Genomic DNA, 21,209 nt, shown 5'->3' on the forward strand with positions numbered 1-21,209 from the left:
TCTGTCAGAGTAACTGCAACGTAGTTTTTGTAGCAACAGTGTATGCAGCCATTCTAGGTGGGAAAAGCCTAGTGTTTTACTGTTTGTTGTACCTTGCTTTAAAATCACAACTGTTATGCCGCAAATTTGAGAAAAGCAGGTTATTCCAATTTATTCCTTACTGTTATGCTGTCAAAACCTAAAATCTCTGCCTACTGGAAAATCAAAAGCCACGTACCCGGGGCACTTCAATTAAACCCGTACACAAATACATCAGATGAGACTCTTTTTATTTGACACAGCCAGAGCTGAAGATGCTTCCTAAATAAGTTCAGCAGAGAATCAGCTTCCTGCAAATGCATGTGCTACTTAGAGTACATCTTGATGTGCCTTGTTTGACTATGCTGTGGCCCAAACGAATCAGGAAAAAAGATTAATTAGAGAGAATAGCGAGTTTCTTTAGAGTGTATCACACGGCCAGTGGAGTTATTTGATTGTAGCAACGTGAGTCAGACTTCTCGATTAAATCCTAGATCCTCTATTAATTTTCTGGTGAGCCTTAGACCAGCCTGGTAAATTTCTCAGTGGCAAACTTTCTATCCATGGCCTCTAAGAGACTCACTTCATTACTCGTAATTTCTAAATCCTATCCCGTTTTTCACACACCACTGCAATTTTGCACTTCCTTCAGATACTCAAGTCTGGTTGGTTGCTTTCTCGCTTCTTTCTCTCCGCGCCATTGGGATTGCGATTACGCCAACGACGAGCGCGGGGCGGCCCCGACCCTAAGGAAGCAGTGCTCCGCCTCCCATCCCACACACGGCCCCGACCCTAAGGAAGCAGTGCTCCGCCTCCCATCCCACAAACGGCCCCGACCCTAAGGAAGCAGTGCTCCGCCTCCCATCCCACACACGGCCCCGACCCTAAGGAAGCAGTGCTCCGCCTCCCATCCCACAAACGGCCCCGACCCTAAGGAAGCAGTGCTCCGCCTCCCATCCCACAAACGGCCCCAGCCCTAAGGAAGCAGTGCTCCGCCTCCCATCCCACACATGTTCCCACACACGGCCCCAGCCCTAAGGAAGCAGTGCTCCGCCTCCCATCCCACACACGTTCCCACACACAGCCCCAGCCCTAAGGAAGCAGTGCTCCGCCTCCCATCCCACACACGTTCCCACACACGGCCCCAGCCCTAAGGAAGCAGTGCTCCGATCCCACGCACGTTCCCGCTGTCCCGTCCCCATCCCCGCTGTCCCGTGAGGCGCGGCCGGGCCGGGCCGGCGTCACCCTCAGGTGAGGGGGCGGCGCCGCCATCGGCCCAGGGGCGGCGCGGCGCGGGCGCTCAAAGGCGGCGCAGCAGCGGCCCCGCCCGCCCGCCATGGAGTGCGCGGGGCGCGCTGAGGAGGCGGCCGAGCAGCTGCGGCTCTACCGGAGGGACCCCAGCGGCTGGCGGGGCTGCCGCAGCACGGTGGGTGAGCGGGCTGCCGGGGCAGCCAAAGGGAGGGGTGGGAGCCGGCCCGGGGGCTGAACGCTTCCCGTCCCGCAGGGGGAAGTCGCGGTGTCCTGGAGACCCTCGACGGAGTTCGCTGGCAACTTGTGAGTACGGCTGGTTGCGGGGCGCGGGGTCCTGCCCGCGGTGCTGCCGGGGCCGGGCAGGGCAGAGCAGCGCGGTGCGGTTTCGTTTCGTTCCCCGCAGGTACAAGGGAGAGGGGATCCTGCCCGCCAGCCCGCGGGATGTCTGGGAGTGCATAAAGCCGGTGGCCGGCGGGCTCAGGACCAAGTGGGACCAAAACGTGAAGGACTTCGAGGTCGTTGAAGCCATCAGCGATGTAAGTTCCTTACAAACTGTTCCGGTGAGATTAATGCGGTGTGTGTTCAGCAGCGTTGGGCCTTATGAGACAGCCGATGTTAGGTGCAGGGAGGTAGAGAGTCTTAAACTGTATTGTGTTTCTGGCCGGATCAGCTGGATGATCCTGGGATAAGAAACCTTTTTTGCTTTGGTTTTGGTTTTTTTTCTTGTTCCTTTTCCATAAATGTTATACATTTTGTTAACATATATATGTATGTAAATAATGGCTTATCTTTCTGAAAGGCAAATCATTCTTGTCTAAATACTGTGTATTTAAAAGATACAAATGTGTGACATATGTGTATGTATATCATTAAATATATAACATTAAAGATTCTTGCAGTGTTGTTAATACTGCAAATCAAGCGAAGCGTGATTGTTTTTAGCAAGCTCAGTGTGAGGGAAGAGGAAGTTTAGACACTGCAGACTTAGCTAAGCAGTGACGTGTTCACATCATCAGCCATCAATTTAAGCCCAATCTTTCACCATGGCAGTGATGCTCTGCCCTGCACATCAATCACACCCTGCCTTAACTGGGCTCGGCACCTAGTGCTTTCCCTCTGTCATTAAAGTGGAGATGCTACACTTTGAGCACACAGATGAGTAGGGCTCTGTATGAGCAGCAGCTTCTGCTGCCACACTTGTACAGTCTTATTTCCCTTTTTTTATAGCATGTCGGAAAATTAAAAGGGCATTGGATTTAGATCCCCAAATCTGAAGCGGGTATATGTGCTTGGAGGCAGCCAGGTGCAAACATAGCCAGTCCCAGAAATGTTTCTGGAAGTTCCAGGAAGTTTATTTTTCTTGGGGGAATCCTGTAGGCATTTAGTATTCATTATAGCCAACTTCAGGAATGCTGCAACCTGCCAGTTGAAATTCACAGATTTGCCAGCACATACCAGTGTGGTAGAAACTTCTGTTTTTGGGAGCCAATCACAGAAGCAGATGGTAGTGTTAATGTTGGTGCAGTGTAACAAACTGGGTTATCAAGTTGTATCCTGTGTGTACTACACAAAGAAGTTATCTTTGCTAGTGTCCTGGGGAGGACAAGGGTTTTAACTGTCTTACGAGCACAGATGTGCCAGGTTTGCATTTCAGCATCCCTTCTGGTATCTGTCCTCTCTGAACATGGAAGCAACACCTTGTCACTCTGTTTTTTTTCTTGTCCTTGATTGTTCATGGTGCCTTTTGATTGTGCTGATTTACATTTCATTCAACAAAGGATGTAGTAGAACTCCTTGAGAGGGTTTAGAAAGTGTAACTAAAAGAGAACTGGGAAGTACAGGGATTTTTCTGCTGTACTTCTGAAAACATCAACTGACATGACTGTCTTGTGATATTCAGACTGTCTCTGTATGCAGAACCACAACCCCTTCAGCTTGCATGAGGATTATTTCACCAAGGGAATTTGTGGATGTAGTAGTTATGAAGCAATATGAAGATGGGACTATGCTGTCTGCTGGTAAGGCACTTGTGTTCTCAACAGGTTCATGTTATGTTTGGAAATAACCAGCATCTATTGGAAGCTATAAAATCAAAGGTACCAGAAATAAACATAAAATTAAAACTAACATGTTGTTCAGTAGTTGTTGACCTGATCTTGATCAGAAGACAAAGTAATAGTCACCTCTCTGCATTGTTGTTCCCAGAGTATATAAATCACTTCAACAGTCAGATGATGATGATACTGTTGGCCTATGGTTTGTTCCCTTGCTATGCTTTTGAGATTGAATAATTGTTTAATTTACTGTTAAGTTCTGGCTTATTTTGAGTGTGTGTTTTTGTTGTTTCAAGAATTTACAGAACTTTCTAAAAGGAGTCCCATTTAGGCTAAATCCCATTTTAGCATTTTCTGCACAGGTTTCAGTGAAGCCATTGAATAAATGTACTGCTCCTGTACGTGAAAATAGTTTTGTTTATGAAAAGAAATAGTGCTGATTTTTACAGGACTGCCACTGTATAGAATGTTATATTTTTTTTCTCTTTCGTTCTGTTAACTGTTACAAGTCAGAGCTTTTATTGCCCCACTGTTCAGGTGTCCCATTTTCCCATCCTGTTCAGAAAAGCCTTGCCAGGAATTTATACACTTGCTAGAGTGCAGCTTTTCAGCAGGCAAGTGATCTGTGTGACATGGATTGTTGGAAATAACCCAAGTGACCTCTCAAGAAAAGCAGTGCTGTCACACAGCATGGGCTCAATGAAACTGTGTCAAAGTGTCGATGCTTCCTCCTTCAGAGCTCAGTAACAATTGCTTCTAAATTCAACACTTCTTTGATTTCCCCATGCTAAGGACAGAGTGGTTCCTTTTAATGGTCTTTTCTGAGCACTTGTCAGCTCCACACTGGAAAGGTTGTACTGCAGTTCTTCTTTAAATACATTTTGAATAGTGAGTTTGCTTCCCATCTGGAGCTTTGAGTACCAAGGATTCTTTCCCATCTTCTGGAAGAATGACACTTTCCTTCAATGCTTTTTCTTTCAGCCACCAATGTGGAACACCCGCTGTGTCCTCCTCAACCAAATTTTGTGAGAGGTTTTAATTATCCCTGTGGCTGTTTCTGCATACCTGTTCCAGGGTAAGAGACAACCTGTTTGAATGTTATAAATTCTAAAGACCTCCTTATCCATTGTGTGGTGTATGTGGCCACATGTGACCTGAAGCCTCTTGGCAATGGCATGTTTCTGTCTTCCCAGTAATCATTATGACTGAGTGCCCTTCTTGTTCTCATTTTTGTGCAATGAATTAGTTTTCCCTCATTTTCTAGAGGGAGGTCTTTAATGTTACAGAAACTGTTATCATGGTAAAATTCTCCCTGACCTCTTGAGCAGAGATTCAGCAAAACATACAAGTATGGTCTTAATTTTTGGTAAATGAGTATCTGGTTGATTTGCCATAATTTATAGACAGAGTCATGTAGCTAATTAGGGCCTAGATAAACTAATTTCATAGCTACATTGACTGAAATTTGTGTATTTGTTTAAAAAAAGGAAAGCTCTTGGAAATAGCTATTCTAATACAAGTAAGAGTCATTGAAAAGTTCTTAATGCTCTTAAACCACTGGCTATAAAATCACTTTTATTGTCTTTGCAGGGAGCCAGACAGGACTGAGCTCCTCACTTTCTTTCAGACGGATCTTGGTGGCTATCTTCCCCAGACAGTGGTGGATTCCTTTTTTCCATCTAGCATATCTGGATTTTACAGCAACCTCACCAAAGCTGTTAAGGCATTAAAAGCATGACAAGACGAGTTGCTGGGATCACCAGCTGAGGGTAGGAAACAACCTGTCAGCTTGTGGGCAAAAATACAAAGTTGGCCTCAGGACTTTTCTATCAGCTAAGATACTTAAGAAAGGTGACATGAAACAATGAACTGAGGACAATAGATTTTTAAAACGGCGTTTGCTACCTGACTCCATGCAGAACAATGCATTCTTACGTAATACGAAATTCTTCACTTTAATGATTAGAAAAATACCACACCAGGTGGCAGCAGTGGTGACTGCAGGGAGAAGATGCACATACTGGATCTGTTCTTGGTCACTCTTTGTCAGTGTCTGTGGAGGTTAAGCATTGCTAAAATCCACTTAGCACCACAGCCAGGTGCAGGTCAGCCCTCTTTGGTCTCTGAAGCTCCCTGTAGATTCCTGTGGATCAGTGGTTCTCCCCCAGAAGAAGATGTATCTCTCCTGCTGCCAGCACTCCTCGAGCTGCCAAGATGCTTCAGTGGGTGCAAGCCAGCAAATGGTGAAAGCCAGAACAAAGGGGATTATGTAGAGGATGTCACTGGTTTGTTCCAGCAGACATCAATATTGATGGTAAATATGCCTTAAGTGCTTTTTTGTAAGTCAAGGTCCAGCAGTGCTAATCAATGCATAGGTGTGTGGGCTGGCAAACAGACACTCTCCCCTCTCTGTACCAAAACCAGTGATTTCACAGTGTCGTGAAACAAACTGAACCGACACAGAGGCAATAAATAAAGAGGATTAAGCACTTTACTTGCCATTTTTTAAATGGGACGTGAAATGACCATTTTGAACTGTATTTGAATGTGTTTTGGTTTCCTGTGGTGAGAGGTTTTAACGGGTAAATAATCTTTTCAGTAGCTTTGCCTTGACAGGCCATAAGGACATTGCTTTTTTCTAAGACTGGTTTGCCTCCCAACATTACATTGGGAAATCAGCACCTGATTTTGTGTGCCAAGATGTGTCCATCTTTGGGAGATACCTATGGTGCTGGTTGCTGCAGGAACATCAGACATTACTATGAGTTACATATAATTACAAAGGTAAAAATAATTGCTGAATTAGGAAGTTAAATGCAGGTTGTGATTTTAGTGTGGTAACTCGATTATTTAACAGGGTTAACGTGCTCTGCTTTCTGTCCCTGTATTTTTTTCTATTTTTATATGTATAGGGCATGGACTTGCCCATTAAGTTTCCCACTGTAAACCTCACCCTATGGAGTTAAAGGAAACAGTTTTTAGTCCAGTCTCCTTTGTATACAAAGATGTAAAAACTTGTGTGAGTGTGGTGAAATAAATATTTTTTCTGCTACATCTTACTGTTTTTCCTGAATCATCCTTTGAAATGGTTCCTCATACACCTGTTCTGCTGTCAAGGAAGCCTAGGAGCTGCTTAGACCTCCAGCATCTCTGAATTTAAGGCAAAAAGAGGGGAAAGGCCTTCCCTGATGATGCTATGTGTAGAAGGGAAGAGGTGTTTTGGTGAGAACACTCACCCTTGCAGGTACTTGCCCTTGGTTGGTCCTTATTTCCAATTGCTGCTTCCTATACTTAGGAAGAGTAACAAGTTCACTGAGAAGAGATGTGGGCCTTGATATTACAGAGGCTTAAATATATTTTTGTAAGTGTACTGAAGTCATTAGGCATGAATTATAATATCTTGGCAAGTCTTTCCAGGATTATCATGAATTTAATTAGCAGAAAGCCCAAGAAGCACAGCTGAGGTCACCGCTCATTATTTCTTCAAGTAATGCTAATTATTTTTGCAGACAATGTGGCTTCTTATTAGCTATTTGTATTTTTTTTTATTGCTCTGAGAAATAAAGGTGGTGAGACTCTTCATTGGAATAACTTAAGAATCCCTTTTCTGAGTGCTCAACACCTTCTATCCAGGAATTAAGAACCCTTCATGTTCAACCTTCTGCCCTGCCAAACTGGAGTTAGAAATGTCTTGGCAAAGACTTTTTTAATACTTTTTTGAACTGGTACCTACGTAATATTCACTCTCCCATTTTTCTCTTTTTTTTGGTTGCTACCCAACCAAATTTTTGTTTTGAGGTAGAGATTAGGTTTTGGGAGACAGCTCCAGCTGAGTGTGTGTTGGAAGTGTGGGGGTAGATGGCTTGTCAAAAATGTTCTTTCAAGGATTAATTTACAGTTTTGTGAGAAAAGACTGCAGCAAGTTCAATCCCTGGATTTAATTAAAACCTTCTCCTGCCTATCTTTCCCTTTCCCTTAATTGCTGTTTTTGAGGTGTTGTGTTAAGTGTATGGAAAACAGCTCCTGAGCTCCTTAATCTCTTCCTGATGAAATTGATAACTGAAGAAGGGTACAGTAAATTCCCATCGCTGGGAAGGTGAACAGCCAAGGACAATAACCTGGCTGTCAGCTGGGGAGTTACTACTTCCATCCTGCCCTTGCATCTCTCTCTCCCTTTGGTGAAGGAGGTTGGAGAAGATTGAGTGGGTGCACAAGATCATCTTGCCATAGGTACGTGTCTGCTGCTGGTAGAATTCCATACAGGGCATATAGGATAGATTTGTCTCCAAGTTATTTAGCCTTTTCCAGAATAAACATTTCAGTTCAGAAGTACTTGGATTCCCAAGTACTCTCACTGGTACTTTCCCTTGCAAAATTAACAGAGACGTTTAAAAGAGAAAAGTGTGGTTAGAAGGTAAGATTTTCTTCTGAATAGCCTCGTTGTTATTCTGCTGTAGTCCTCTTAAGACCTCTGGCCAGATGAAGGTTAGGAAAGCTTCCACTACATTACCCACACCTCCCCCTTGGAATACCATGAGAACTCCTTTCCACACTGTGTTTGCCTGCTGCAGTTGAGATGGCTCTGTCAACTGCTAGTAGAAAGTTACCTCTACAGGTTTGGCTCTCCTGAATGTTCTGTGTTTTTAATAGAAAAGTTGGATTTTTCTAGGGAACATTGTTTTGCACTGCAACCCCCTTCCTCTGCCCTACACATTCCCTGAGGCAGTGTTTAGTTGTAGGCTCGTAGACACATTTCTTGTTCCTGGAAAGCTAAGGTAGGGAACAGGACTTGGAGAGTACCACTGAAAACACAGGATGTGCTTCTGATACTTGTTAAGTTAATGGCTTCAAAAAGGAGAGAACTACAGCTGTCATGTATTTTATTACAACCAGTATGTTATTAACAAAGTCATTATTTTATAATTACAACACTTTATAACATCTGTTTCTGAATGTTGAAATAAAAATCATGCCCGTTTCCTGCACATCTAAGTTCATCCCAGAGAGCTTTCTCTGTAACTGGCAGTAAGATCCAGTGTACTCTTCATGGGTGCTGAGTATCCTACTGTGCCAGCCAAGTGCCTGCAAGTAACAAAATCCCTTGTTTGAATATTAGCAGTAGTCTAATCCTTCCTCCTACAAAGTTTTGGGTGACTTGGTGGTGACAGAGCTGCGATTCTTCCTCTTGATGATCGCTGTGATGGGCCCGTCAGGTAATGCCTTGATGACGTTCCATGCCTCAAAACGAGTGAGTCCTTGCATGGCTGTTGTGTGCACTTGTAAGAGCTCATCACCAGGCTGAACAGGGCTGCTCTGTTCCAGTGCAGTCCCTGGGGAGAGAAAAGGAATTTTCTTTAATTCTTTCTGTGGGGGAAGCTTTGGTGGATCTTTCACTTACTAGCGAATGGATCACCAGCACGTTTGGTGTAAACCACCTGGTCCCAGCAGGCAACAAATTACTGGCACCAAACAAGATAATGCTGTATTTGAAAAAATGGCATTTCCATAGTTATAAATCAGCAGTCAGTTATGAACCCCACAAGTCTGCCTGAGTTGGGAAGATGCAAAGTGTGTTTACCTTTAAATATCCTGTTGATGATGATGGGTTTATCTCCCTGAATAGAGCCCTTCCCTCCTTCCAGACTGAATCCTAAACCAGCAGGTGTTTTTTCTAGAGTTACAGTGCAGATTGTATCTCCAGTGGCTGGAAACAAATGGAAAGTTACCAGATGGACAGCATACAGTCTGAAAAGCTAAAACATCTGTTACAAAAAATTAACTTTTGGATTGTTTGCAAAGGTCCTATAAACTGCCAAGTGAAAGAGAAAGCTAAAACTTTTAATTTCTCATTTTGTCATTTTAAGGCCCTCTGGGATGCTGGGGAAAGAAAATTGTGTTTGAATTAATGGGATAATAAGATATTTAGTAAATTGTAAAAATCTGTGAAATGAACAAAATCTGAGGTAAATATTTGGCTTCATGTTAGTTATGAAGTTGTTATTGTCTACAAGGCTGCTAATTTGCAGTATGGAAATAAAGCTACAGATCTCCAGATCATGCTTTAGAAAAAAGACCAAAACCAAAACACAAAACTATTCTGAAAGTAAAATATTCTGCAAAACTCTGACCTTGCTGTGTTTCAGATGTAGCCACCTGCTATATCAAACAATAGCACATTGTTTGTTCAAACTGAAATTCTCTTTCATGGAGACAAGTCTTGTAATAATATTAGAATAAAGAATTATTGTTCACTGAGTTGTCATTATACCTTAAATTAGATGTGTTGCTACAACAACCATCTTTGTACTTCTACAGAAATTCACATAGAGAATCACACTTGCTTTGGTTTTTTTAGGGAGTTCTTTTATTTCAGAGCTCGATTAATTCTTTCCCTTTTCAATAAAGTTATTTCAAATGTATATTTCAGGGATGTTTTATTAACTGTGTTGGTTTTAGTCGTGGTTCACAGATTTATGCAGCCAATGCTGCTTTTATGAACACCTGGATTTCAGGTGATGAGTAAACACTTATCAGGTGGGGGCTGCAAGATAATGCCACTAAACTTACCAGACTCTTGTGAGGCATCACTTGCTACTGAGGATGTACTAGAGCTGATTGAAACGTTGAGATTTTTTTCTCCATCTTTAGGTTTTCTGGTGACAACAACAGCTTGTCTGGGTTGTCGGGCCTGTCGCATGATTGCTGAGGCATCACTGTGAGTCGCACCTTTAAGAGACTTTCCATTAATGGAGAGCACTTCATCTCCTTTCTGAATAGTTCCTTCCTGGTAGGCCAGTCCACTGGGAAAGACTTTGTGAACCTATTGAAGAGCCCAGTCACCACACACACACACAAAGGAAGAAAAAGAAAGGCCACGTCACTAAATCACTCACTTAATACTTTACACCATGTGCATTTTTCATTCTTTGCCAGGAACCAGTTGCTTCTATCATGTTTCAGGACTGAGGACTGAATAAATTTGCACGGAGAAGTTTTCCTGAGAACATCCCTCCTCAAGCAGCCAGGGAAGCAGTCTGGCCCTGGTACCAGATGGCTAAAGCCATGCTGCCTGTGGTACGTACCTTGCACGTGCTACTTCCTGACCCTCTCGCTGCTCTGCTTGTGGGAAGAAGGAGGTGTGAGACTTATCTCTAACTTGCAGACATGGATTCACCCACCCCATTCCTCCAGACCACCCTGCATGGCCTTCACGTGAGTAAGATGTTTATTTCCTGGACAGGACTGTGTGTTCTGCCTTGGCTTTCAGAGCTGTTGGGGAGGAGGGGCCCAAGGAAGCAGGACACTGCTGCCAGACACCTGGGGAGGCAGCTCTGTGCAGAAGGAACCTGTTTTCACCTACTGAGACTATGGTCCTTCCAAACCTATCAATACAGCTGCCTGCTTTGGTAATGTGAAAGCCAAACACTGTAGTAGAAAACCAGTAAGGTATGTATTTTGCAGAAAGAGTGTTGATTTGGGAGTATATTTTAAGATGCTACTTACTGTTACCACTTTGTTTTCTAGATCAATGCCCCCTGCTAGGCTGAATCCAAGCCCGGTATCTTCTTCTTTATGCAAAACTGTAACATGAATATCATCAAATTCCTAGACAGAGAACAGAATAAAGTCAAGAACTTCCCAAAAGGTATGTCACAATGATTGGAAATTCAGCATATTTTCTTTTTCTCTATTGTGCATTTTATAATGAGACTTAGTGCCATAAGCATAATATTAAGTTGCAAAGATTAACCAGACACATTCACTCTACAGTTTTCTGAAAACCATGCACGAAAAGAAAAATCAGGTTTACCTTTAAGGTTTCTTCATCTAGGGCTTTGACTTCCTCTATAAGCTTTGCCAGCTCCTCAGGGGAAAGCAGAGAGATGACTGACTGCCCTGACACACCGGATGCTTGAGGTGAGCCGTGTTCCTGTTTGTCTTCCTCCTTCCCTTTGTCTGCCAGGCTCACCGTGTATTCTCTCAGCTCGGAGAGGCTGTCCCATTGTGACAAGAACAAAAAAGAAACATTGAGCTATGCAAGAACATACCCACTAAAGCAAAAGGCAGTTTTGGAGCAGTCATCTTTTCATCTTATTAGCATGTAATGGGGGTGGCAACTCCTACAACTGCTATAAATATGGGCAAATGGAAATTAATCATGTTAACTTAAAAGAAGTAGAATCCATTGCGTTAAAGAATAGGAATAATCTCATAGCCTCAGGCAAAGACACTTAAATCTGCTTTATCACAGAGATATTAAAAATACTGCTCCTTAAACAGGAGGATGTTTGAAATACACGTGCCTATATATAATACAGATTAAAACCAGAATTAACAGTCATGTGAGTCATTTAACCTTTATCTCTAAAAAGTTCTTTATTTAGTCTGTGCTTTACTTCTGTGTGATGCTACCTTTGAACTTTAATCTGTCAGCAGATCAGCACAGCTGCTCAGCAATGCTGGTCTGTAAATCTGAGTTTTAAATATGGTGTCTTACTTTAGGGAAAACCCAGTGTCCAGCTGGTGATTCTCACTTGCAGGTGAGATGGAATTCTCATCTTCCTCCATGGAGGACTGGGACACTGTGTCCAGAGTTTCCCATGTACTGCTTCCAGAAGAGGCTGGGGACTGAGGAAGGCAAAGCAGGGATTTCATTAAAGCAGATGACACCTGGCTGCTGATGGAATAGATTTTGCTGCACTTCTCATCACATGGCTTCATTATCTCACAAGCCTGGGCAGCAGTAAGTGGGAAACTTCGTGACCTCAGGCTGTGTGCTTTTGCTACGGACACAAGATGGGAGTTTGCAACAGCTCCTGGAGTTAAGAGACTTGATGAATTTTCAGTGCTGGCATTGCTGCTTTTCTCTGAGCTGGTTGCAATACCCTCCCTGTGAGAGGAAGACCTGTCCAGGCTCTTTGTAGCCATGGCCACAGGCGGCTGTTGTTGGCTGTTCTCACAACGCTGGAGGAAGGGTTGGTTTGAGCAGACTGGAGCTGCCTCTGCCCCTGCTGCAGTGGGAGAAGGTTCTTTCTGGACCGATGGTTTTAGGCTCAACCTTCGGTGGGGGTTTTCAGGAGACTGTGGAGCACTCAAGGATTCAAATGAGCTTATTCTTTGCTTTATTGATGATCCTCCAGGAGACACACGTGATAAGCTGGATTGCAGGTTTTTGTTGGAAATACTGTCATGGTTGGGAGGACTTTGATCTGCCTGTGGTTTTAGGTCTGAATTTGCTTTCCGCAATCCTTTCAGACTTTGGCGGAACCAGGTGGGCTTAGGTGCAACAGGAGGACCCTTTTTCACACTGTCATTTTCATCTGATTTTAGCACTTTGGAACCGACTAATTCTGATTCTGATTTCTTCAGAACTGTCTCTGAGCTGCTTCGATTTTGATTCTCTTTGTTTTTGTCGATGCCAGGTTGCAAATCTAAGTGGACGTTGTTTTCACTCATGGTAGGATTAAATAAGCTTTTTATGCAGTCAGAAATTTTAACCCAGGGGTCTTCTGTTGTATCAAGACTATAATCTACCCGTGCTTGTCTTTTAAGTACAGGCCTTTGTATTGATGAAAGTGGAGTCCCTGGAATAAAGAGACATCCATTATAAACAAACATCCTTCTACCTCTCCACCCTTTATCTCTGCATCATTATTAATTCATTAAATTTGAATTTCATTCAAGCCTCTGATAGAGTTTTTTTTAAAGTTTCTAAGAAGTTTAAACTTTTAAAAAATTCATAGCTCTTGATCTACAGGTTCTGAATCCAGACACTGTAATTACCTGAAAAACAAGGCTCTTGCATGCTTAAATATGAGTTCCCTTTTAAAGGGTCTACAAATACTGAAAATCTGGGATGCTGAAATCTTGATACAGGCTACAACAGCTAAAAGAGAAGGTTAAAATTGTAATGTTGTTTGCAGCCTAGAGAAAAAGCTGATGTTACAATAAATTCCTTTTAGAAGCATTTTTTCTTTTCTACATTTGTAAGTGTATCTTACTCTAAAAAGACTCTCATAGGAAGATCTTCAATATTTATGCTTCCTTAAATTTCTGCAGGCATTTCCAGTTGATTTTTCTGATAAGTAAAAACTTGATTCTAATATGGGAATACTTTTTACATCACAGAGCAATTAAGCATTTTAGTGTTAGGCATGGTGGAGTCGAATGGCAGCAAATTTCTGTTTGTGCACAGGTACTGTTATCTGCTTCAGTGTCAACTTTTTTTTAAGGCAACATTTTCACTTTTTTTAATGATCTGAGCCATAACTCACAGAATTACATAAGCATTGATGTTGTAAGACACCTCTTGAGATTGTCTTGTTCCCTTAGCACTAAGTTTCCTGGATTCTAACTAGCACAGCAGAAAACTAACTTATCAGTGGTTTGTACCATTGCAACACCAGAGCCTTGAAACTGTGCTTAGAAATGTCCTTTAGAAATGCTAAAACTAACCTTTAGTATCAGATATTCAGTATAACTAAGCAGTTTCATCTGAAGCAATACAGCAAAATTGTACCTGTCCATTAACAATTTTTTCGATAAATCATCTCTTACGCTGCTTTTGATCTAGTTTCTCTCTTTTACAAAGATTTATCAGTAATTTTTAAAACGTAAAATAAATCATCTCTTATGCTGATTTTGATCTACTTTCCCTTTCTTTACAGAGATTAATCAATAATTTGAAATTTCATCTGTTCACCCCAAGATTTACAGATATAGTTTGAAGACTACATTTAAAGAGAAGGTGAAATCAGCTCAATACCCATTTTGGAATCCAAATCAAATAGTACGTATTTAGCTGGAAAGAAAGGTTCATGGAATTAAACATACCTAATTTTTCTTTTCTTTCTTGATCTCTGCCCACTGGAGCAGCAGTTGTGTGTTCCTTATCATATGCTGTAGGAGAAGTGGTGAAGGCACCGTGGGTTACATCAGTTTGATGTCCCTCTAACATTGGTTCTCCAACTTCCTGCTGAACAAACAGGAAAGAGAAGTGTGTCAGAATGTAATTATGCAAACCACACTACATATGAAGCTGAAGAAAGGTCTGAAAAAATATATGAATCTGGAAAAAACCAGAAACCCAATATAAAAATGTGGTGTGCAGGCCTCAGACTGACTAATACAACATTTGGAGGGAATAAAGGTTAAAAATTTTAAAGCAGTAATAAAACCTTCTCCTAATGATCTGAAATACATTATGACAAGAAACCCTCTCTCTTGGGTATATACAGATATATAGAGACTGTGTTAATAGAGGAAGTTGTCTTCCTGAACAGACCTGGATTTTTCATGGATTTTATTGATCTTAAGATTTAGTTTTCTCTCACTGTCATTTAGCATGACTAAGTGCTGAAGGATAAGAAGTTGCAGGGAGTGGTAAGTTCAACAAGTACTTATTTCCCTCAATTTTACTCTGGAAGTTGATTTTCTAGCAGCAGTTTCTACTTAGGGGATGGTAAAAGTGACCTTACATAAGGTGCTTAACTGAAATTTTCTTGGATAGTAACATTATATGTGGACTTCAGTCTGCTTTATATAATTTTATACTGATCTTTGCAACTTGGGAACTGTGTGGGAGGCTTTTGCGGGTTTTTTTCTTTGGTTTTTTTTTTCCTTTGTACTGCATTGAGAACAATTCATTTCTGCTGGCATATTATTAAAACTAGGGAAAAGAGGTTTCAGTTTTAAGCAAACCACAATTTTGTTTCAACACACAGATCTCACAGTCCTTCACACTCATGCAAAAGTGAAACACTCTCTGTTGTCTTAGATAAGAGAGGGAACTGAAATTTAGCAATGTACAAATGTACACTGTTTTCAAATACTGTAGCTCATCGACAAATATGTATGTGCACCACAATTTAAATGGGTTTATTTAATAACTCCTGGTCTCAAGAAATGTATCTGAGGCCAAGATTGCCTGCTCTACATAATGTTAGTGCTTTCTTCCAATAAAAATCCACTACTGAAACCAAGAAATTGTTTTGTGACTACTTCATAAATGATTTGATGCTGTGGCTGGTGCTCCTGAGGAATGGCAGGGACTCAGATTCATTCTTGCTGCTGCTCTCACTGGCATTTTAACTCAGAAACCTTGGTATGGAAGAAGATTTTCTTCAGACACTTCTCTGCCTTCTGACCTTACTTTGAACATAACATTTAGTACTAAACTGGCTTCACTAAGATACCCACCTTGCTTTCAAAACAGAAGAGCTTCATCTTCTTCCCCAATTCCCATGTGTATGCATTTTGTCTTTCTCTCCTGCCCTTCTTCCTGCTATCATGCAAAGTCACTTTGCCTTCCTCTTTCCCCTGCCTCACACATATGCAGACACAAAAACAATGTTGTAAATTTTACTTTACCTGAACACTTGCAGAAGGGGATTCAGCCACTTGTGATGCAAGCTTTTCTTTTCTGTCTGCATTACCCTGCTCATCCCACGTGCAGTCCTGCTTGAAGTATTTCCTTGGTGGAGGTTTGGGCTTTGATGATTTGGGTTTTCTAACGAGGATCTCTGATGACTTCTTAGTGTTTTGCAAGGCTTGACCGCCTTCACTACAGGTCGGAGGGGAATTTCTCTCTGAATTACTGGCAGAGAACGAGTACAGCAGGCCAGGTTGCCTGGTGATTGGTACATCTACACTGTGTACTCTTGCCTTCAAGTCAGAGAGCTGGTGCACAGCAGCAGTGGCACAGGAGGCCCGCAGGTTGTAGCTGCTGTCGCTGCTGGAGCGGGTCATGAGCCGCTGTGCCCTGCGGCTGCAGTAACCCACGATCCTGTCCACGTGTCTCTCACAGGGGTGCCTTCCATGCCAGCTCATTTCCAGCCTCCTAACACCTGTGTCAGGAACATGTTCGAAAAGTCTGTTCAGTACGGGCAAAGTGCTCGCTCCTAAGAGTCAGCTGATGAAATCTGCACTAAATATCATTCTTGGTGGATGCATTGCCTTGTAGGGTGAAGAGTCAACAGCCAAGTTCCTGGACACCAAAATAACATTTTCTCTCTCTCTCTATATAGGTATGTCAGCAGTATAGTTTTACTGATGATGACTCTGTTGCCTATTGTTCCTTTAGAAGACTCTCAAAGGAGTATCATGCCAATACATTACTGTGAGAGGATGCCATACCTGAGCTGGGCAAATAGCTCCAGCTGTGACTGCATGTGCCTTTCCTCACAAATAAGGGATTAACAAGGTTTGCCCTGAGGACATCACCTTCATTGTGCAGTTCCTTGTTGTCATAGTCCTGTCACCTACATTTTGAAAGGCTCTAAGCAGAGGTTGTGAACTGGAAAGGATGAGCAGCTGTGGGAGGAAGTTTGCACAAAATTTTTTGTTGTAATCAGACAGACTTTGGCTGTTCTCATCACTCTGGTAACATATCATAGGAGACATGTTAGGAGGGTTGTCCTGTGAGATTTCCTCCTCTTTTCTGCTCTGGGTTACTTGATTGTTCCCAATGATCCTAATATAGGATGTACTCATCCTTGACATATTTTAAGTCAAAATTACCATGTCTCAGTGAATGCATTTATTCCCTTACCTTCAGTACTCCATTGGTGTCTCTCCTTTCCGAATCTGTTGCTTTCCACAGCTTGTGCAACAGCTTCTTTTAGCTGTTGCTCAGACACCTAGGAAATATCATGCCATTTTACTCTCATGAGGTGAGTTATTTGCACACCATTCTATTTGTATATATCTCAGTATATATGAAGTATATCTATGGGTGTGCTGTTTTTAGTGGCTGTTTAAGTAAAATGGGATGTTTCAAAGGTAAACGTTCTTTTGCAGATTTCACTAGAAGTGGAGTCCTGGATTTACCAGTATAAGGTAACTTAATACAGCATAGTTTATGCAACAATTTGAACTTGGTAATCATTTATACAGTGTTTGGTGTTAGGAAGCATTTTGCAGAAAAACCTTGCAAGAATAAAATATTGTACTTCAATATTAATTTAACTATAAATATTGGTGGGGCAAGACCTAAATTTTAATTACTGAAAACCAAGTGTATAAACATTTAATTCCTTTTGGGGAGCTATGTACCCTCTTTCAAGTTATTTATTATTGTCAATTCTTTCTCACATAAGAACTATCTTTTGGGTTACTCCTTAAACATTATTTCTGTATTTTCCTTATTCACTGCACAGAACCTCATGTAAGATTGTCACCAGTGACCTTCAAGTCTTAAATGATCCTATTTAAGGGAGTGCATATCTCAGGTTTTTTTGTGTGCAGCAATAATCATAAGGAGATCAGCATTTTTGTAGTCAACATTTTTCCACCTGTTTTAGATCAGCACTTGCTCCCTCTTAGTTTTCAGTATGTGCTATATTGAAAGGCAGAAAGAATACAGAGTGTGCTACCTGCGGTTCAGGGTGTCTGCTAATAATGATTTGTACTGCACCAGGGTCACAGTGGCTTAGCACAGCATAAACTTCATTAAGAGTTGTATTTTGTACTGAAGTTTCGTTAATTTCAAGAATTTCATCTCCACACCTAGAGAGATATTAAGAAAAAAGAGAGAGGATGTGAACAAAAGAGATTTTCTCCTGACCTTGTCTCACCCATGTGGCAACATATAAAAAGCAAATTCATAAGGTCGACCTCTAATTTGATTACAGATTAAATCTGTCATTCTGTCCTGTTACAGAAAATGGAATAGGAGTGAGTTGCATGTCAAGGGGTTTTGATCTGCCATGTTGCACACAACCTCTGAGCTTCCTGCACGTTCAGCTGTGCACACTTTGTGATCTTTCTGCTGTCTGCAGCTCAGCTGCTGCTTCCACCTACACCTTCCTTCCTTCCTTTCGAGTTAACTCTTCACTTTTCATGTCTTTACATTATGTTAGTGCTATTTAAGGTCAGAAAGGATGTTATGTTTCTGCTACATATGTGAGTAACTTGTTAAAAGAAAAATTCTGATGACAAACAATCAAAATCTGCTAAAGTGGCTCTTTCTAGATGAAATCCAAATTTGGCTCATATGGAAACTGAGACTGCCTTGCACTGCTCTAGTGCCCACACACATTAAGAGAGGCTGACTGAAGGCACTGATTTGTATCACACAAATATTCAAATAATTTAAGACTGAATTTCTTTCAGCTAGAGTATTAGAGAGGAGGGTTACAGAACACCTAAATTTAAATCAAAAAAACTTCACCAAAACTGCTGTGTTCTGCTCAGTTCTCAATATGTTTAACACTAATAGTTGGTAAAAAAAATCTCTGAAAATTCTACACATTTCTACACTCCCACTAAAGCTCAGCAAATCTGTTTTTCTATTGGGCAAGAATTTGAGGAGCTTGTATCAGAAAAAAATCTAGTGCTCAAACAAGCCAAGTTATGCCATATGTTTAGGTTTTTCCAAATACTTTCTATTTGGAAATCTCCTCCAGTAGCAATGCTACAAGCTTTTCTGAGACCTTCAAAGTTAGCCCAGCTTGGGCAAGAGGCAGTGATTTCACTGGGTTGCTGTATTTCTGGAAATCCTACATATCCTGAAGACACATGCTCCAACCCTGAGAATAGCACACGTGCTTTAATCCTGAAATTCCCAGAAATAAATATTCCTTCCTGCCCAAACAGGTCAAAAATAAACCGATAAAACAGAGCAATGAGAAACTTGTGGCATAAGACAGACAGCCTTTCTCATCCTACCTGAGTCTCCCGTCCATATGTGCCACTGAGCCTGGCGAGAGGGTGTGAATAAAGATGCCTGAAATACACTGGAAGTAAGGGATGCTACATAACCCAATTCCAAGGCCAACACCCGGCTCTGAAAGAATCAACAATAATTTTAAAAAGGCATAAGGAACAGCCAAAGCAAACCATTGAAGAGCCTCTTTAAAAATTAACTAAATTTAATTCTTTCTTCTGTACAAACCAGAACCAAAGTCTTGTGTTCATGAATGTTGCACATTCAGTATTTGTTGCTGCTTCCACTGCTTTCTTCTATTCCTTTCTATTGTTTTATTGTGGGGTTGTTATGGGGGGTTTTGTCCCCCTCATGAGTAAAGTGTCACAGACACAATGCAATGCAGGTTTATTTTGCAAAATATCTGTCATTACAGAAGGATTCAAATGGCTTTTCATGGAGACAGAACACACAAAAAAAAAAAAATTAAGGAGCTAAAAAGGGGAAAAACAATCTAGACCTAAGGATATATGGCTATTGTTAGCTATATAATTTCAGTCCTCTTTCAGTTTTATATGATACAGCTTAACACTTCTGTGAGTTTACACCCTTTTCTCTGTGCAGTCACTGATGCCAGATCCCATACTGTTTGTTTGGTAAGTCACTGGTACCTCACAGAGACTTTGCTTTGCTTGTCACTCTGATGTTCCCATATTTAAAAGTTTATTTCACTCTGCTGGTAGTTGTTTATAAGTAGAAGGTGATGACAGTTGGAGGGGAGGTGAAAGAACTACAAGATAAAGATACTTATTTTTTTGGTTCTAAGCCTTTTCAAGAGTGAAATTAACTGCTTGCATAATTATGGGTAAGAGTTGCACAGTCTGCTTAATAAGTGGCAGTTGTTGACAAGAACTTTACTTTTTCATGTGAAGGATATGAATGTGACTCTGATGTTGAGTGAAAAAAACTCAGTGATTGGCTCTTGAGGACAGATGGTGTTCAAAATCCTGCTGTTGATAGATACTTGTTAGCACCCACAGGCACCAAGACCTAATTTGTTGTATTAAAAACCTTAGATCAGGATAAGAATCAGGTTAGTGAGGAAAGACATTCAGAGTGCAAATGAACAGTGGTTTGTCAGTCAATGCTTTGTTGGCAGTGCTCAGTTGATGTCAACACTTACCTTTGTTCAGGGTAACTTCCATTATGACCCTGTCATTGGGCTTTGTAGGATTTAACGAGAATGCTGCATTCTCCGAACTGAAAGAGCTGTTTTCTTTGGTTAGGCAAGTACTGGAGCTCAGTGACTGACACAAGAGGGGTGACTGACAGCTGGAAGCAGAATGAGGTGTGCTGAAGCTTGTCCTGACTGTAAGTGTCAGAAGACCCTTTTTGGCCTGCTAGAAAGAACAGACAATGAGTGAACTTGTTGAGCTCACACACACATTGTGTCTGAAAACAGAGCTTGTTCTGGAAGGAGAGTACATAACCTTGAATTTCTGTAAAGCATCATAATGTGTTAATCCATGCATGGATTCTCCATTCAGCTCCAGGATTTCATCACCTGTTTCGAAAGAGAAAAAATATTAGTGTTACTGTATTGTACAATAAGTTACATGATGCACGTACTCTAAAAGAGTCTTGCAAATGCAAAAATGGATGCAGGTGTAAAAGTCACTTATGGCTCGTTTCAGCTGCAATCTGTCATTCAGTGTCACTTTTTGGGAAGTGGGAAAAGGGAGAGAAGAGGGCTTTCCCACCTTCTTGTAGCCTTCCATCAGCAGCAGCAGCTCCACCAGGAAAGATGGTTTTGACATAGATGCCTATTGGTCCATAAATGCTGTCTTTACCACCAACGATACTGAAGCCCAAACCCTAATTTATGGAAGACAAAGTGTGTGAGAACTCATGTTCAATTCTCATAACAGCTCATTTGTAGTTTCTTCTGCATTACCTACATGGGCAGTATTGTCAGGGGAGTAGTATAATACATGAAAAAATAGTCAATCACATTCCTGGAGTAAGAGTAAATGGGAATTTCAGCAGAATCCCCTTCTGATTTGCTTTTTGTTTGTTGCAATCAGTTAATTCTATATAAATCCTATATGCACATAGGAAAGCGTCTAAATTATTTTTGGTTTATTTTTGTCGGGATATGAATTGGCTGCCCAAAAGTGGCAACGTTAATACCTGCAGCCACTTCTCTGCACTTGGCAGATTACATTTGTGAAGTGCAGTAAAAC

General features: G+C 41.5%; 2 protein-coding genes across 2 annotated transcripts in view; one reads left to right on the forward strand and one right to left on the reverse strand.

The window, feature by feature from the left end:
• Nucleotides 1-1,354: 1,354 nt before the first annotated feature.
• STARD5 (StAR related lipid transfer domain containing 5) lies at nt 1,355-5,562 on the forward strand (the record flags this gene model as incomplete). The annotated part of the gene is made up of 6 exons (XM_082290383.1): nt 1,355-1,444; nt 1,523-1,572; nt 1,673-1,805; nt 3,170-3,287; nt 4,305-4,398; nt 4,914-5,562. The coding sequence occupies 6 exons, from the start codon at nt 1,355-1,357 to the stop codon at nt 5,059-5,061; spliced, it is 633 nt and encodes a 210-aa protein (XP_082146509.1). The 3' UTR covers nt 5,062-5,562.
• A 2,768-nt stretch (nt 5,563-8,330) lies between these two features.
• Nucleotides 8,331-21,209, reverse strand: part of IL16 (interleukin 16) — a gene marked incomplete at its 5' end in the record, with an annotated part of 28,737 nt that continues 15,858 nt past the window's right edge. Inside the window, 14 exons of the mRNA XM_082290881.1 lie at nt 8,331-8,653; nt 8,902-9,027; nt 9,891-10,143; nt 10,827-10,928; nt 11,134-11,317; nt 11,821-12,907; nt 14,157-14,295; nt 15,693-16,168; nt 16,873-16,960; nt 17,696-17,828; nt 18,990-19,107; nt 20,150-20,363; nt 20,457-20,530; nt 20,727-20,841. Of these exons, the coding sequence (XP_082147007.1) occupies nt 8,460-8,653; nt 8,902-9,027; nt 9,891-10,143; nt 10,827-10,928; nt 11,134-11,317; nt 11,821-12,907; nt 14,157-14,295; nt 15,693-16,168; nt 16,873-16,960; nt 17,696-17,828; nt 18,990-19,107; nt 20,150-20,363; nt 20,457-20,530; nt 20,727-20,841 (3,303 nt within the window). The 3' untranslated portion in view covers nt 8,331-8,459. The remainder of the gene's footprint in view (nt 8,654-8,901; nt 9,028-9,890; nt 10,144-10,826; nt 10,929-11,133; nt 11,318-11,820; nt 12,908-14,156; nt 14,296-15,692; nt 16,169-16,872; nt 16,961-17,695; nt 17,829-18,989; nt 19,108-20,149; nt 20,364-20,456; nt 20,531-20,726; nt 20,842-21,209) is intronic.

This window comes from Coloeus monedula (genome assembly GCF_965178545.1).
Source record: "Coloeus monedula genome assembly, chromosome: 14".
Classification (NCBI taxonomy): Eukaryota; Metazoa; Chordata; class Aves; order Passeriformes; family Corvidae; genus Coloeus; species Coloeus monedula.